The sequence below is a fragment of the Biomphalaria glabrata genome, chromosome 1 (genome assembly GCF_947242115.1).
Source record: "Biomphalaria glabrata chromosome 1, xgBioGlab47.1, whole genome shotgun sequence".
NCBI lineage: Eukaryota > Metazoa > Mollusca > Gastropoda > Planorbidae > Biomphalaria > Biomphalaria glabrata.
Genome location: NC_074711.1, coordinates 47,403,354 through 47,418,668, shown reverse-complemented (window position 1 = coordinate 47,418,668; position 15,315 = coordinate 47,403,354). Strand labels below are relative to the sequence as shown.

Here is a 15,315-nt window from a genome sequence, read left to right as displayed (position 1 = left end):
TAGGAAGCAGTATTTAACATACTCACCATCTGTAAAAGGTTTGCCTTTTTGTGCAATTTCGAGTGGTAGCGCAAAGCCTGCCAGAATAGCATTACTTGTAGATTGCTTCTAACTTTGAGAAGATAATTGCTTCTAACTCATTGCCAAAGCACGTGGTGAAGTCGCCAATTCATCTAGCGTCGAAAGCGACTTGAAAGCTACATAGAAACATCCGACGATGGCGTCATTGGAGAGCTTCTGACGGATTGACAACAGATTCAGAACTATTTAAAAAAATGTTTTGATAAAATAAATAATATTTGCGTATGGAACTAAAGAGCCGCAGCTTCACATCCTAAGAGCCGCATGTTTCATCAGTTTTATAGTTCAGTGAGCATAAGTACATTTCATTATAGTTATTTTTTTTCACAAAAGAATCTATTGTGTAGATCGAGACTATTATTACCAGATATAAATCTAGATATAATATTATATCTAGAGTCTAGATTCTAGATCTATAGACTAGATTTAGTCTAGTGCTAGTAGATCTAGATATCGATCCAATCTAGGAAATCTAGACTAGACTCACGTCTAGAGACGAGTTGACAAGAGTCTAGAAAGATTAGTAGATTCTGATTGATAAAATAAGATTTAAGATTCACTAAGAAGACTATGACTAAGTCCTAAGTCTAGATCTAAGTCAGAGTAAGTCTAAGTGTTACTAACTTTGTACTTCTAAGTTAGTAACTAAGTAGATCTAGACAATCTACTACTTATCTAGTACTAGATCTAGTAAGTTTAAGTAAGTCAGAAGTCATTTACTATGATTTACTGTTAGTAGTGTTAGTTACTAACTACTAGATGATAGATCTAAGTACTAAAAGTAGTAAGTCACTAAGACTAAGTCGTCTAAGTGTCTATACAGTATAGTGTAACTAAACATTAAAATTAAATTCTTAGGTGTACCAATATTTATATATTTAATAATAATAATAATATCATTATTGTGACATTATTGTCATTGATATTGACATTATAATTAATTATTTATCATATTATTATTATTAATATTATTCATATTTCTTATCACTACATATCTAGAATCTAGACCTAAACTAATCACTTAATCAGAGTAATGTGTTCTTAGTATAATAATATCTAGTAAATTTTAAGCTTAGATATAGATCTAGTCTAGATTTAGAAATTCATATTATTAGTATTTAGATCTATAAGAGTCTAGACCGGTTGTTATCAATGGGGCAAAAATGTCCAATGTAGGTGGGGGTCTGGGGGCCATAAGGCGGAAGGGCAGTAGGGAGGGCTTATGATTACGTTTATTGTTTTTATTTATGTTGTACTTTTGAAATAGTCGCTAAGAGTACCCCATGCAGGGAAATTAAAAATCCCGCCCCACCTTTTTTTTCTATAAAAAAAATCCATCAAGACTGCGCTGGACTCTGTTCCAAAAGTTCCCTTTTGATTTTTGTAGACCATTCCATTTTTCCCTTTCATATTTGCACAGTTGTAATACCTCTCAAGTACAACTATGAACCATGCTCTAAGAACAATTTCAGACTTGCGTGCATTCAGAAATAAGAAATCTTGATTCTTTGTGATAAACATTAAAAAATGATCTCGTTTTGACTACTCACTTATGCTCCTGTATTTGCGACGATTATAATTGATGAGCTGCGTTTTTACATGCATAACTTACCAAGCAGCTAATACTGGTACATGGGTGGACTTGAGCCTATACACAATCTCTCTTTGTAATCTGGTTTCTGATTTGTCCATGTTGAATTGTAGGTACAATTACTACAAAGATGTCATTTTCTGGATTTGGAAAAGATCAGTTTACACCTGCTTCTGGCTTTGCTGCCATGCAAGGAGCAAGTAACAGTAAGACATTTGTTCCCGGCAAAACATTAAACTATGGTTCTGGTCATGTTGGAAAAAGACGAGCTATGACTGAGGAAGAGTAAGTTTTTTTTCTGTATAAAATAATAAACCTATTAACAGTTTAAAAATATTTGTTTCTTATTAAGTGTATATGTTTTTGGCTTGTCCAATCTTCTGTTTATGCCTTAATAGTACTGGTATAGTTATCATTTGAAGTGTTCTTATTATCTTCAAACCTAATGTTTGGGAGGTAAACCAGAGAAAGCTGTAGTATATTTAATTCTGTAACACTTAATATAATAATAGAGAATAAGTATATTCTATGATGTCCAAAAATGTTGAAGACTTTCTATAAAAAAAGTCTATTTTCAACCACTCATATATAACTTAAAACATGTACAAAGGTATATGTTACCCTGTAACTAAGGCATCTCATCCATAGCAACAAGTAATTTTCTAATTGTACTCATATTTCAAAAAAAGATTAGTTTTATTTTCTACACATAGCTTTGCAAAATTAAATGATTAAATCATTGATTCCTTTTTATTGCTTTAGATATTTTAATGATGATGAGGAGGGCGAGGAAAATGATTCTTATCAAAAAGGTCCTGACAGTCCTGGTGTTGCTAGTGATGATAGTGACGATCCTTTAGATGCTTTTATGGCAGGAATTGAAGTAAGTCTATTGTATATGAAATGGTCCATTTTATAATTTGTTATGTTCTTTATGTGATCTCTTAGCATAAAACAAGCCTTATGGGATGTATCATCAATAACAAGTCCCCATGTCTCCTATTTCAGTTACAGGTTCCCATATAACCTCTAGCTACGTCTTAAGATCAGCTATTATTATTATATCTTTTATATAGTGCTACTTTCATGCTTATAGCATGCTCAGAGCGCTATGGCCCAATCTCATTTGTGGACCAGTGGGGAGGGGGTATCTGGGAGTAGGTTTTCTGTGCTGCCTTTAGGCGCTTAGTAAACACAACTCTGCTTGAGTCGGGTGTCAAACCTCGAGCCTCCTTCATAAGTAGCCAAGCCAAGTTCAAGAGTACTTAGCCTCTCGACCACACTTCCCATTATATGAGTTGTGATGGCATGTTTGGCTAGTGGTATGCTGGTCCTACTGCCAAGGCCACCATTTATAGCCTCTATGTGTATAATTATACTAATGTATGAAAAAAAAAAACAAGGAAATTCTATGCCGAAAATGAATTACCCATACCAATAGCTGCAATGACATGGAGGTCAATACGAGGAAAACGCAAACAGAAACATCCTGGTATAACTTGGCGATACACTTTCACGGAGGACCTCAGAGTGGTGGACACCAGGTGGGAAGAGGCTTCAGACACTGCCAGTGATGCCCAATGCGCCGAACAGTGCTGGGGGATCTAAGTAATGCATGAAAAATCAAAGAATTGACCAAACCAACTCACATTAAAACAAATGATATTATTTACAACTAAAAAAAGAGCTTAAGTAAAAGTGAATGCATAAAGAAATGGCCATATGGTTCGGAAACCAAGTGCTTTACTTCTCAGCCACTGCGCTTCCTTGTACTTGAGGGTACCCTTCTCATAGCTCTGGAGTAGGCTAGTTTAAGGGCTGGAATGTCCACAATAGATCAAGTCAACATTTTTGTACAGAGCTTGGGAGATGGAGTCCAAAGGACCAAAAGCACATAACGCAGTCTTCGTTGATTTAAAACATGCATATGATAAACTATTATGGCTCAGTTTGCTTCATAAGATAAGAGCCATGGGTGTGCAGGGACAGATATATTACTGGACTTCCTACAAGAGTGTACAATCAGAACCAGGGTGTTTGTAGAGTTCTCATGAAAAATTGCCCTTGAGTACTGCCTTCCTCAGGGTTCCATCCTGTCATGGGCTCTTTTCATGGCCTTTATAAATGATCTAAGGACCCAGCTGAAATGCCAAAACCATATGCTGATGTTGTTGTCCTTTGGAAATCCAGAATAAGTGTAACTACTTCCAAGAAGACATCTATACGCTCTGCCCATACATTCAAGAATGGAGGTTAGAAATAAACACCTTCAAGATGGTCTATTCTCTGTTCATACTTGGGACAGTCATTCTAAGGTGGCTTTTCAGACTCTTCCCTTAACTGACTGGCTCTTGGTGTAACTTAAGATTGCAGGTCCTGATACATGATGTTTAATTGTGCTCCTCTTTGCTTAGCACATTTGGAGCTCAAAAGTGCCCTACTAATTTTCTATCACTGTGTCTGCCTGCTCCATACCTCAGTCTGGCTTCACTACCCATCACAGTATATCTCCAAACCACACTACAAGCCGTAGCAGTTAGGATAACTTCACATAAGGTTATCACTTGCAGCAGCTTGTATCTACCCCCAGGCACTCCATTGAATCCAACAGACATTGAGAACCTAATAGAACAGCTCCCTCTAAATGAGACTTCAATGCCCATAACACTATGTGGGGATCCATGAATACTGACACAAGAGGTCGTATGCTGGAGGATATCTTCCTCCAACATGATTTATGCATATTTAATGATGTATCACCGACCTACTTGCATCCAAGAACTGGATCTCTCACCTGCATTGACCTCACCGTAATTGTTTCTGGACTTCTGGATGACTTTAAATGGTCAGTAAGCAATGATCTACAGGGAAGTTATCAAAGGGAAAGAATCTAATCAATAGGGCATTTGAAAAACCAAGGACAAATTGTTACATCCCCCATAGATATAGCTGAGTGTCTTGCATCCTCAATAGCAGACAAATCATCCACTACACACTTCATGCCAGAATTTTAAAAAGTTAAAATCAGGGAGGAAAGACATCCCATTGATTTCAGATCAGAGAACTATGAAGACTATAACAAGCCGTTCTCACTTGAAGAATTGAGGTACTCGCTGTACAAATCACATCACACAGCTTTAGGAGAAGATGAAATCCACTATCAGTTCCTCAGACATCTTCCAGAACCTTCATATTGACAAACCTGCTAAAAATCAATAATGTGTATGGGAATTAGTTGCTTTTCTAAACGGCTGGAGTAAAGCCACAGTTATACCAATACCTAAACCGGGAAGAGATGGGTATGTCCCAGATAATTATTGCCCAATAGCATTTAACATGCTGCATCTGCAAAACCTTGGAAAGGATGATAAATAATAGGCTGGTCTGGTTCCTTTAGAGAAATTATTAGACATGAGCATCTAGTAGCTGTATTTTTCAATACATGTAAACATGACATTGTATAGGACCTGGAGCTTATGGGGCTAAGGGGACATCTTCCCTGCTTTGTGAGGGAATTCCTAAAAGAATGTAAATTCGGTTTGAATGGGCACTTAAGACCAGGAGATGGCATACCCCAGGGCAGCATTCTTTTAGTAACTCTGTTCAGTACAAAAATAAACATAATTATAAAGGCTCTAACCCCAGGCATAGAGTGTTCTCTGTATGTTGATGACTTTGTCATTTTTACATATGGCAAAAACATGAATATTTTAGAAATAAATATGGAGGCCATGGTAATTTGTGAAGCTTTAAAAGTAATTCACTCAGTGAGGGATAAGTGAGGGCAATATAGATAGTTTTTGTCACTGACTTGAAACCTGTACTTCAGGCTTTGCAAAGCCCTGGACCATGCCCCCACCCATCCCATATTGATACTCACTGTCATCATGGCTTCACACAATATAAACAGGAAAAAACAATGCAATGTCACCCTGGTAATAATGCAATGGGTATCACACCATTGCAGACACTTTGGCTTGTCAGGGAAGGCTAACACCAGCTTCCAAGCAGGCTGTGAGTTTCCATCATGCTCTGGCAACAATCCAAAAAAATAGGAATATAAAATTGGTTTGAGTGCTATGACAAGTTCTAAAAGTCCATGGATTCTGGAAGTACATAAGTGCCCTAACCGTACCTCCCCATGGTGAAGGTTGCCTAGGCCTGTGCAAGCTATTATAGCACAGTGCAGGACAGACCACTGTCATATTTCTGACATCTCAGGCCAAACTTGATTCACATTGCCCCCACTGTGGGGAGGAAGTGCCCCAACTGTGGGGAGGAAGAGGAAACCATGTTTGACCCAGACTTGCTGATCTCCATCTTAACAGGTCTGGGAAACCACAAGTTCTTAACCCGTATGGTGACATACATGCACTACTGGCACTCAACAACAGGTATGCTATCCAGGACATTTGCAGAGAGGATTTGAACCACTCAAGCCCTCACTCAAATAGAGTTTGAGATGAAGAGAGTTAAAAAAATGTTTGTAAAATGTTTTACATGTTTCGGATGTTCCTTCAGAGCTGAAGATAATTACTTCCTAGTCCAAACCTCCCGCAGGACGACGGGGGATGGGAGCTGGCAGGGTTTGAACCCGGGACCATCGATAAATCTGAACGACAGTCCAGCGTGCAAACCGCACGACCAGGCAGCCATCCTGTTACCAAATCTTCTGTCAAAAAGAAGACATGTACTCCTTTTTTGGATCTTTTTCTGGCAGGCATTGGCTTCAATTGTGAAAATGTTCAGCTTTTACTCTTTTATTCATCAATATTAATGTTATGGTTTAATTTCACTAACTTACTCATACATGTAAATCATACAATTTATTGATGAACAATTGTGTGCATATTCAAGTCTAAGGAAAAAAAGTCTGTTGTTTAGAGCTTCCAAAGATCTAGTTTTTTTTTGTTTTTTTTTTTTCATTCCCTGATATAATGCTAATGTTGAAAATGCATTTTCACTGACATACACAGATTGACCAAATAGAAAAAAAAAGACATAGAAGTTTTTTTGTTTTTATCTGAGTAGTTGCCAACAATCTGAAGAAAATGTTGTGCATGGAGTTGCACACTAATCTTTGTTTGGCCAAAGGATAAAATTTTATGAAAATTCCCTTTGCCTAGGAAATGTTATTTATTTTATTTAATATATTGGTTAGACAACCTTTAATATATTGGAATGTTTCATCAAATACATTGGGTTATTTTTTAAAGTCTACTTTTTTTTGGCTTCTTTTTAAGGGTAGTCTATTTCTTCAATTATTTTATAGAACACTTTCCCCCCATAGACTGTTCACTGAATAATATCTTATCTTATATTATACAGACGTTACTTCAAAAAAGAAGATTATTAGATGTGGTTTTGTAAATAGTAAAGTTTAGGATGTTTAAACTACACTAGCATGGCGTTAAAAACACAATCTTATCCATTGTATCCAATATGATGATTACATCACAAGTAGGCAGCCTTGTAAGTCTTCAGTAGCACTAAAACCAACATATTTTATAACACAAATTCAGAAACAAAAAAATTATGTACAAAAATTTTAATTTTGATTTTATATTTTCTAGAAATAAATAAAAATAAATTACATTTTGTTTGTCTTAGAGACCTTTTGGAGATCCTATATGACAGGCTTCCAGGACATATCTCCACGGCCCCTACTGCAATTAATATTCAATGCAGATTAAAAAAATAAGTCTTAGTCCAAAAGAAAAAAAAAAATACCAGAAGAAAGTTTCTAAACATTTTTTTTTAACTTGGATATGACAGATTATGTTATGGTGTACAGTATGTTTCAAATCAAGTGCAAAATAAAAATGAAATTTTTTTATTCCAGAAAGAAATAGTGAAAGAAACCAAAGAAAAAATTTCAACCGTAGAAGAAAAGTTGAAGGAAAAGTAAGTTCTTTTTTTTTAATTTTTTTAGCTGTTTTGTAAATTTAAACCTATGTCTTTTTAGTGTTTATGAAACTTTTTATTTTACTGCTATTTCTGTTGTGACTTAAGTTCAAGTATTTTATTGTTTCATTTATTTGTGAAAATCCAAATGCACATACAATAGTTCTACTTGTTTTTATTAACTTAAAGTAATGTAAAACTCAACATTTTAGGTCTATTACACCATTGGTTTTACAAATAGGCAAAGAACAAACTATAATAATAAATTACATGAATATGTGAAGGACAAAATTATCTTCTCTTTGGAGGTAATGTCTTACAATTAAGAAGATGGCTCCAAAACAACACCTAGAACTGAAAATTTAGGTGTCTTTCAAGAAACAGTCTTCAGGAACAAAAGTTAAGACTGTTGGCAGATGATTGCACAATATATAAAGCAATGACAGCATTACTAGATACAGAAATTTGGCAAATAGAATGAGATAATTACAAAAGTGAGAAAATAAAATTGATGCATGTCTTGCCTCTTTCCACCTGAAAAAATTTCCATTATTAAGAATAGAAAAAAAAACAACCACACACACAAAAACAGAATACAAAGTATTTGTCTTATTCGAGGTAAACCACTTATACAGACTAAAATCTCAAAATAACTAAAAAGTAATCATGGAATCCCCATATTAATTACATAATTCAGAAATCAAACAAAGCACTAGGGTTTATTTAAGAAATTTTTACCAATCAGACAAGAACATAAAACTGAATTTATTTAACCTTGGTTAGACCTTTATCAGCATATACATTTTCTGTTTGGTACTCCTCAACTAAAAAATAAATAAAATAAAATAGAACAGAAACAAAATAGAGAAACCAGGAAAACTCAGCTACTTAACAGAGAATAAGTTTCTAATAAATATGACTAGATTTATATATGCATAGAATGCAATTATATTCTTTTTTGAAAGAACATATGTAATTTATAAGATTAAATAAGATAGATAACTTGTCTGTTTAATCTAAACTGCTACTCTAGGCTACACTCTGAGATAGCTAACTTGTCTGTTTAATCTAAACTGCTACTCTAGGCTACACTCTGTAAACCACATTTGAGCTCTTATAGCAGAGTGCTTTGATTTTATTTAGTTAAACTTTCTTATGTTGCCAATATTTCCTTGAGCTTGTCTCTTTTCCACATACTAAAAACACAAAATAGTGTACTTTGTCAGAGATGGCATCATTACATCTCAGTTCTTCCTAAAGTTAAATTGAGATGTTAAATATCAGTCAATGTCAGCTTAGTGTCCTCTTATGTCTATAAGTAAAAAGTGAGCCATATATATACTAAAGTAACAGTGTAGATGATGTTTTGGTGCAGGCTGTTTTGGCACAAGCGTTTGTGGGGCAAGAAGTGATGATAATTTGTAAAACTAAAAACTTTTAATAGTCATTTTTCGCTATGCTAAACTATAAAATATATTTATATATATACAGTATACATTTTGGGCCAGAATGTAATAATCTTTACTCGTGTGGAGTTTTGTTTTTTTATCTCCCGTTGAGCACCTCCCAGGTGGTCGATAGAGGAATGCCATCCAGATATGGTAGGTACACGGAAAATAAAATAAGGTATTTCAAAATCAAACCTGCTGCCCTCCACAAAGGCTATGGTACTTTACCCAATAGTAAAGGCAACTCTCTAGTAAGCTGATATAAGCAGCCCCCCAGATGATTGTGGTAAAGTCATATAAGAGGAAATATAATATACTTATTGTAGCACTATAGGAAATCATTTGGAAAGACTCTGGCATTCTCAGAACTAGGGAATACACAGTATTTTATAGTGGTGGTGGCATCAACAACTTAGGCACAGGATTCACCATTGAAAGGAAATGTAGGCAATGTTATTGGATTTAAACATATAAATGATAGACTGCCTGCTAAATGTAAGAGGAATTTTTTTTTAACATATCATGTATCAGTGCTCATGCCTCTACTGAAGATGCAGATGAAAACACCATGGTGGACTGGAAAGACTTTATGATGAGACTTTACTGCATGACATCAAAATAGGAGATTTCATTGCCAAAATTGGAAAAGAAGCCGCATTCAGACCAACAATCGGCAAAGAGAGCTTACATGAAGAGACAAATAATAATGGACTAAGATTAGTAGATTTTGCTTAAGGAAAAGGAAAATGTATCAGCAACACTAAATAAACATAGCAACTAAACATAGCAACATAAGAATATTCACAAAGCAACCTGGATATTACCTGATGGAAAAGCCCAAAATTAAATAAATCGTATACTCATAGATAAGAGGCATGGATCTGATTTACTAGATGTAAGAAGCTTCATACGAGCGGATGCTAACTTAGACCACCTAATAGTAAAAGCCAAATTAAGACGAAGAAAAAGTACTAAAAGAAAAAGAACACAACTATATTATTGTCAAAAACTTATAAAAGACCTGTTAGTGACAGAAACTTATAGAATCGCACTCCAAACACAAGTAACAACATTGGAAAAGGACAATGAAAATTATAACATGAATTAGCAATGGGAAAAAATAAAACTATTAAAAAGAACAACTGAAGAGGCAGTTTGACTTTAGTCGAAGAACAGGTGAATCGAATGGCATGATGACGAATGCAGACATGCTATAGACAGAAGATAACAACAGTTTTCGGATGATAATGCTACAGAGAGAGACCAGAAAAAGTATTAAAGTGAATATACATAAACACAAGGGGAACAATTACTATTTCAGAAGAGAAAACATAGGTCCGCCACAAACAGAAATCATATACAGCCAACCTCTACAATACAACATCCACAATATCTTGCATATGTAGATTACATTCCCATGTTGGGTAAAGACACTTCTAACATTCACACAACTGGAAGAAGCAACTTGACCAGCAGGACTTGAAATAAATGACAACAAATTGACATATTTTAACGACAAGAGAAAATCAGACAGAAGATTGAGAATGTAGAAATGATTCAACTAAAGTATGATACATTCAAAAAATGACCTAATGTCAGAAATAAAGGAACAACTAGCAACAGAGCTTTCTACAACATACAACACAGACTTAAAAGCTAATTTATATCTAGTTGGAGATACCATCATCTTTCCATAAATTAAATAAACCATTTTTGTATCAACAAAATTTTTATCATTGGTTCATTTTTTTTCCAAACAATATTAAAACACACACACACATATTATAATGTTAGTGACATAACCTAAAGCTATTGTCTCAGATGAATGCACCAATCCTAAATTACTGCTCAGTCCACAGCAGCACTGCACAACTCAAAACAATCTTTGACACTAAAATCAGACTGAGACGCTCTCTGGTCATGTCCACATTCTTATATGCTTGCAAATCTTGGATGCTGACTGCAGAACTAGAGAGCAGGATCCTAGCAATGGAATTGAGATGCTACTGAAAGGTTTCACATGATACAAGACAGCATCACAAATGAAGAGATTAGAAACATGATTAATATAGCGATTGGACCCCATGATGACCTGCTAACTAATGTCACTGTCAAAAAAAAAGCAAACTAATACTCTATGGCATTATCACAAGGTCCTCAGAGCTTGCAAAGACCTTCCTTCAGGCAGCAGTACCAGGAAAAAGAAGAGACACACAGAGAAAGTGATTGAAAGGCAAAATAAGAAATTGAAAGAGATTCTATCCAAGGAATGGAGAAAGACAGTCAATAGATCTTGTGTGGTGCCCCGATAGTCTAATAGACTAAGGAGTAGGTGAAGTGGTTACACAACATACTTAAATTCTAATTCAAATGTTGTTGTTTACATAAAAAATATTATAGAACTCAAATACATATATACAAAGCATAGATAATGTGTCATTCTTTTTCAATTTCAATACATACAAGGTCTGGAAGGGGAACTTTACTTTTTTTACTTTTTTTATATGTTTATATATATAATGTGGCTAAAACATTTGTGCCAAAAAGGACCACAATGACCACCACGTCAAAATGTCTTGCTTTGAAAGTAACAATGTATTTTTTTTATATGTTGTTGTTAGTAGTTGGTTTATTAATGTGATTATGATTGTTGATCCTCCAAGTGCTAAGGCACAGCAGAATTAATGTCCTGACCTCTTTCTCTGATTGGTTAAATATAATTAACACATGCCTTACTCCTGTGGCCTGATCTTATAGAAAGAAGTAGAATAAGGTCACAGTATCGATTTGTGACATGAACATTGTCACTTATATTTTCTGAAGCTTTTATATTGTTAAGTACACCGTTTACCTGGAAAATATTGTTGTATATTGTTCTATAATTTTAAAATGTTATACTATTATTTTGGTAGATCACATGGTAAGTTTTGTAAATATTTACTAAAAAATAAAATAATCTGTCTTTGTCATAGGATTTTTTCTAGATTGTTATTTTACTTTCAGAGGAACTCGTGATGATATTGATAATGAAGATGTCCAAGAGTCCTACTTTCGATACATGGAAGAAAATCCCAATGCAGGAGTAATCAATGAAGAAGATGATCTTGTTGATTATGACAGTGATGGGAATCCAATAATGCAAAGGAAAAAGGTATTTTTTTTTATAACAAACTTTTTTAGTCTCACTGTCACAAGCTGTAAAAGTTTAAGTCTTCTGTCTTTTATATGATACTGCTTGCTTATCTCTGCTTCTAACATAATAATAGGCATACGTAGACCTTTTTTCTGTTAGCCCAGTCCATAAAGTCCAATTAGGGACTGTCTTTGGTAACTCTAACTATGGTAAAATCATTGATACTTTATTATGCTTGTTTAAGGTCATGTGAAAATGTTCACAATGTTGATGTGTTGTCTGAATATCTTTGTCATTCAATGTGTCACTCTAGCTTAATAAATCCCTACATTAGATTTTTCTAACTCTAATTCATTTAGCTGGGGAATATTGCATGTCTGTACATTGCTCTGGAACCAGGTAGATGTTCCCAATCGCCAAGGAAATAGCTAAACACAAATTGCAGATCTTGGGGGCTGAGTGAAGTTCGATTGAACACTATTAGAAAAACAAGATTGTAATCAGGAGAAACCATTCTTTTCTCTGGAAAGGAAAAAGAACATTATCTTGAAAAAGAAGTAGCACCCCTATTAAGCTTGAAAGCATTAAAAGTCTGTTGAATGTGCACAACGGGCTTGTCACCAATTGGAGTTCATCTCAGGTTCCCATACTTTGCCCAGTTCCCATACTTTGCCCGGTTCCGGCCCAATTTTGATGCCTGTTGCCGACACTTCTGGGAGTCACAAGAAATGGTGTCCACAGCTCCGCGAGCTGCAGGGAGACGTATCCAATGGTCAACTAGTTTTGTATGGAGGCTATGAGGCACTACGCTGCTCATTAAATAGGAGTATTTTTTACTATCCGGTTTACTATCTATGTCCGACCGGAGCCGAATAGCACTGGAAAGTAAAAAATGCCGGATATTTGGCAGAAGCCGGAGCCAGAGTGACTATTCAGTGCACCCCTAGTTGGTACGTACTTGGTGCTTCGAAAGTGGGCAGGGCCAGCGCTCCTTCTCGTGCTAGAGCATCAGCCAGGCATTGCCCATCACGCAGCAGTGCGAAGGCACCTACTGCATAAAGATGACAGCTCCAATATGTTATAATGCCTCTTCCACCATTTGGGACTTTCCCCATAAGCCAGCCATTGCTTGGAGGCAGGACTGGGAATTGGTAACCAATACAATGGTAGTCGGAACGGCTTTGTATTCACGCTGTTTTTGGAGCATGTGTTTGAGTGAATATGTTATCGCCGTTAAGAAACAAAAATTGAAGTATTATGACTAATCCTAACAAGAAAAAAAAACCCACTGGATTAATGATGAGACATGGAAACCAATTGAAGATAGAAATTGTGCTAAACACAAAACAAGAAACCACAAACAACAATCCAAACAAAAAGACTAATCTGTTTCACAAAAAGTTACAAAATAATGTTTTGGAAGGATAAATGATCATTTGACAAGAATCTTGCAGAACAGGCCAAAGAGGAATCAGGTAAAGGAGATGTTAAACAATTGAACAAAATCATCAAAATTACTTTGTGGTAAAAAGGCTAATTGCAATGCAACAGTTTGAGACGAACAAGGAAAACTGCTTTCTTCAATAGATGAACAGCTTTGAAGATAGAAGGAATATTTTCAAAAAGTGCTCAACAGGCCCAAACCACTAATTTAACCTTATCTAAATGTAGGGGCAATGACATAGACATGGAAGAAAGAATGAAAGATGAAATGTGGAGTACACTCAAATACTTGAAGACAAATAAAAAATTGAAATATTTTACCAACTCCACAAAATGTTCAACAAAATTAGTTAACATAAATACCTCCCAATGAGTGGAAAAAAGGCCAACTCATAAAACTACCAAAGATCTGTCACAATGTGAGAAATGGCATTATATTAACTTGTTGTTTGCAACAATCCAGATTTTCAGCAGAATCCTGCTTAAAAAATAAAGAAGCATGTGATGAGCACCTAAGAGCTGTAATCACAAAGGGAAGATCTTGTGCTTACCATATATCAACACTTAGAATAATAGTGGAACAATGTATTGAATGGCAATCTCCTCTTTATGTTAATTTTGAAAAGCCTTTGAAAAAGAAACAATAGGGTAGTATTGAGACATTACGGATCCCAAATATGATAATTACAATAATCAAAAACCTTTATGATGGTATCACCTCCAAGTACTCCAGTTTTGGAGGAATTCCCAGTCTCAACGGGAGACAAAAAGGGATGTCTTCTTTTCTTCTTTCACCACTCCTGTTCCCTTTAGTACTGAAAGAAGTTTACTTTAATTCAGAGAAAGGAATCCGATGAACTTTTAAAACGGAAACTCAAGGATCTCATCATCTGGAATTCAGAGACTATGTATCTTTATTATCTATCAAACTACAGAATATGCAAGAAAAGGTCAAAGCTTTAAGTGAAGCAGGGAAAAGGGTGGTCCACTAAATGACCCATAAAAAAAACCCACAGTAGTACTTAAATAAACAACAAACTAAATGGAGACAAAGAACTGGATTCTCATGCCATAAATCTTGTATGTAGTTTTATATACCTTTGGAGCATAGTCAACATGTCAGGAAGAATAGATGAAGACATTAAATGCGTCAAATAAATAAAGTGCACCAGACATTTTCCCACCTAAAACCAATGTTAACATCTTCCCACATTTCTAAAAAGACTAAAAAAGAATCTTAAATGTCAACGCAGTTCTACTATATGGATCTCAAACATGATGAGCAACTGACATAAGGAAAAACAAAAGTACAGAACTTCATCAGAAATATCTTGTTATGATAAAAGTAGAAAATACCAATCTGTGGAAGATGATGGACAATGATATATAGAGTTGCAGATCTTAGAAAGTGGGCACAAGATGCAAAGGAAGACCAAAAAGAACTTGATGACATAGTGCACTAGATGTAGCTGAGAGGACAGGAAAGAGCTGGGAAGCAATTAGAGGGCTAGTTAGAGACTATGGAGAGTGGCATGTACAGAGGCCCTATGTTCCAGGAAGAACACAAGGACAGACAATAATAAAATATAACTATTTACTTATTGTGAAGATCACTTTTATTTGAGTGCTAGATTTGAAGATCTTATGTTTCGATGTAAAGATGTCTTGAGGTTACTATAGAATTGTGTTGATCAGACAATGGTCTTCTGATATTA

General features: G+C 35.2%; 1 protein-coding gene across 2 annotated transcripts in view; it reads left to right on the top strand.

Annotated features, from left to right (window-relative positions):
• The first annotated feature begins 424 nt into the window (after nucleotides 1–424).
• Nucleotides 425–15,315, top strand: part of LOC106050396 (ATP-dependent RNA helicase DDX42) — an 89,415-nt gene continuing 74,524 nt past the window's right edge. Inside the window, exons 1-5 of one of the 2 annotated variants that reach the window (XM_013205354.2) lie at nucleotides 425–771; nucleotides 1,786–1,957; nucleotides 2,435–2,555; nucleotides 7,515–7,576; nucleotides 12,028–12,175. In XM_013205354.2, the coding sequence (XP_013060808.2) occupies nucleotides 1,803–1,957; nucleotides 2,435–2,555; nucleotides 7,515–7,576; nucleotides 12,028–12,175 (486 nt within the window). In that variant the 5' untranslated portion in view covers nucleotides 425–771; nucleotides 1,786–1,802. Of the gene's footprint in view, nucleotides 782–1,785; nucleotides 1,958–2,434; nucleotides 2,556–7,514; nucleotides 7,577–12,027; nucleotides 12,176–15,315 lie in introns of both variants that reach the window. The other variant, XM_013205353.2, reaches the window with a different exon arrangement.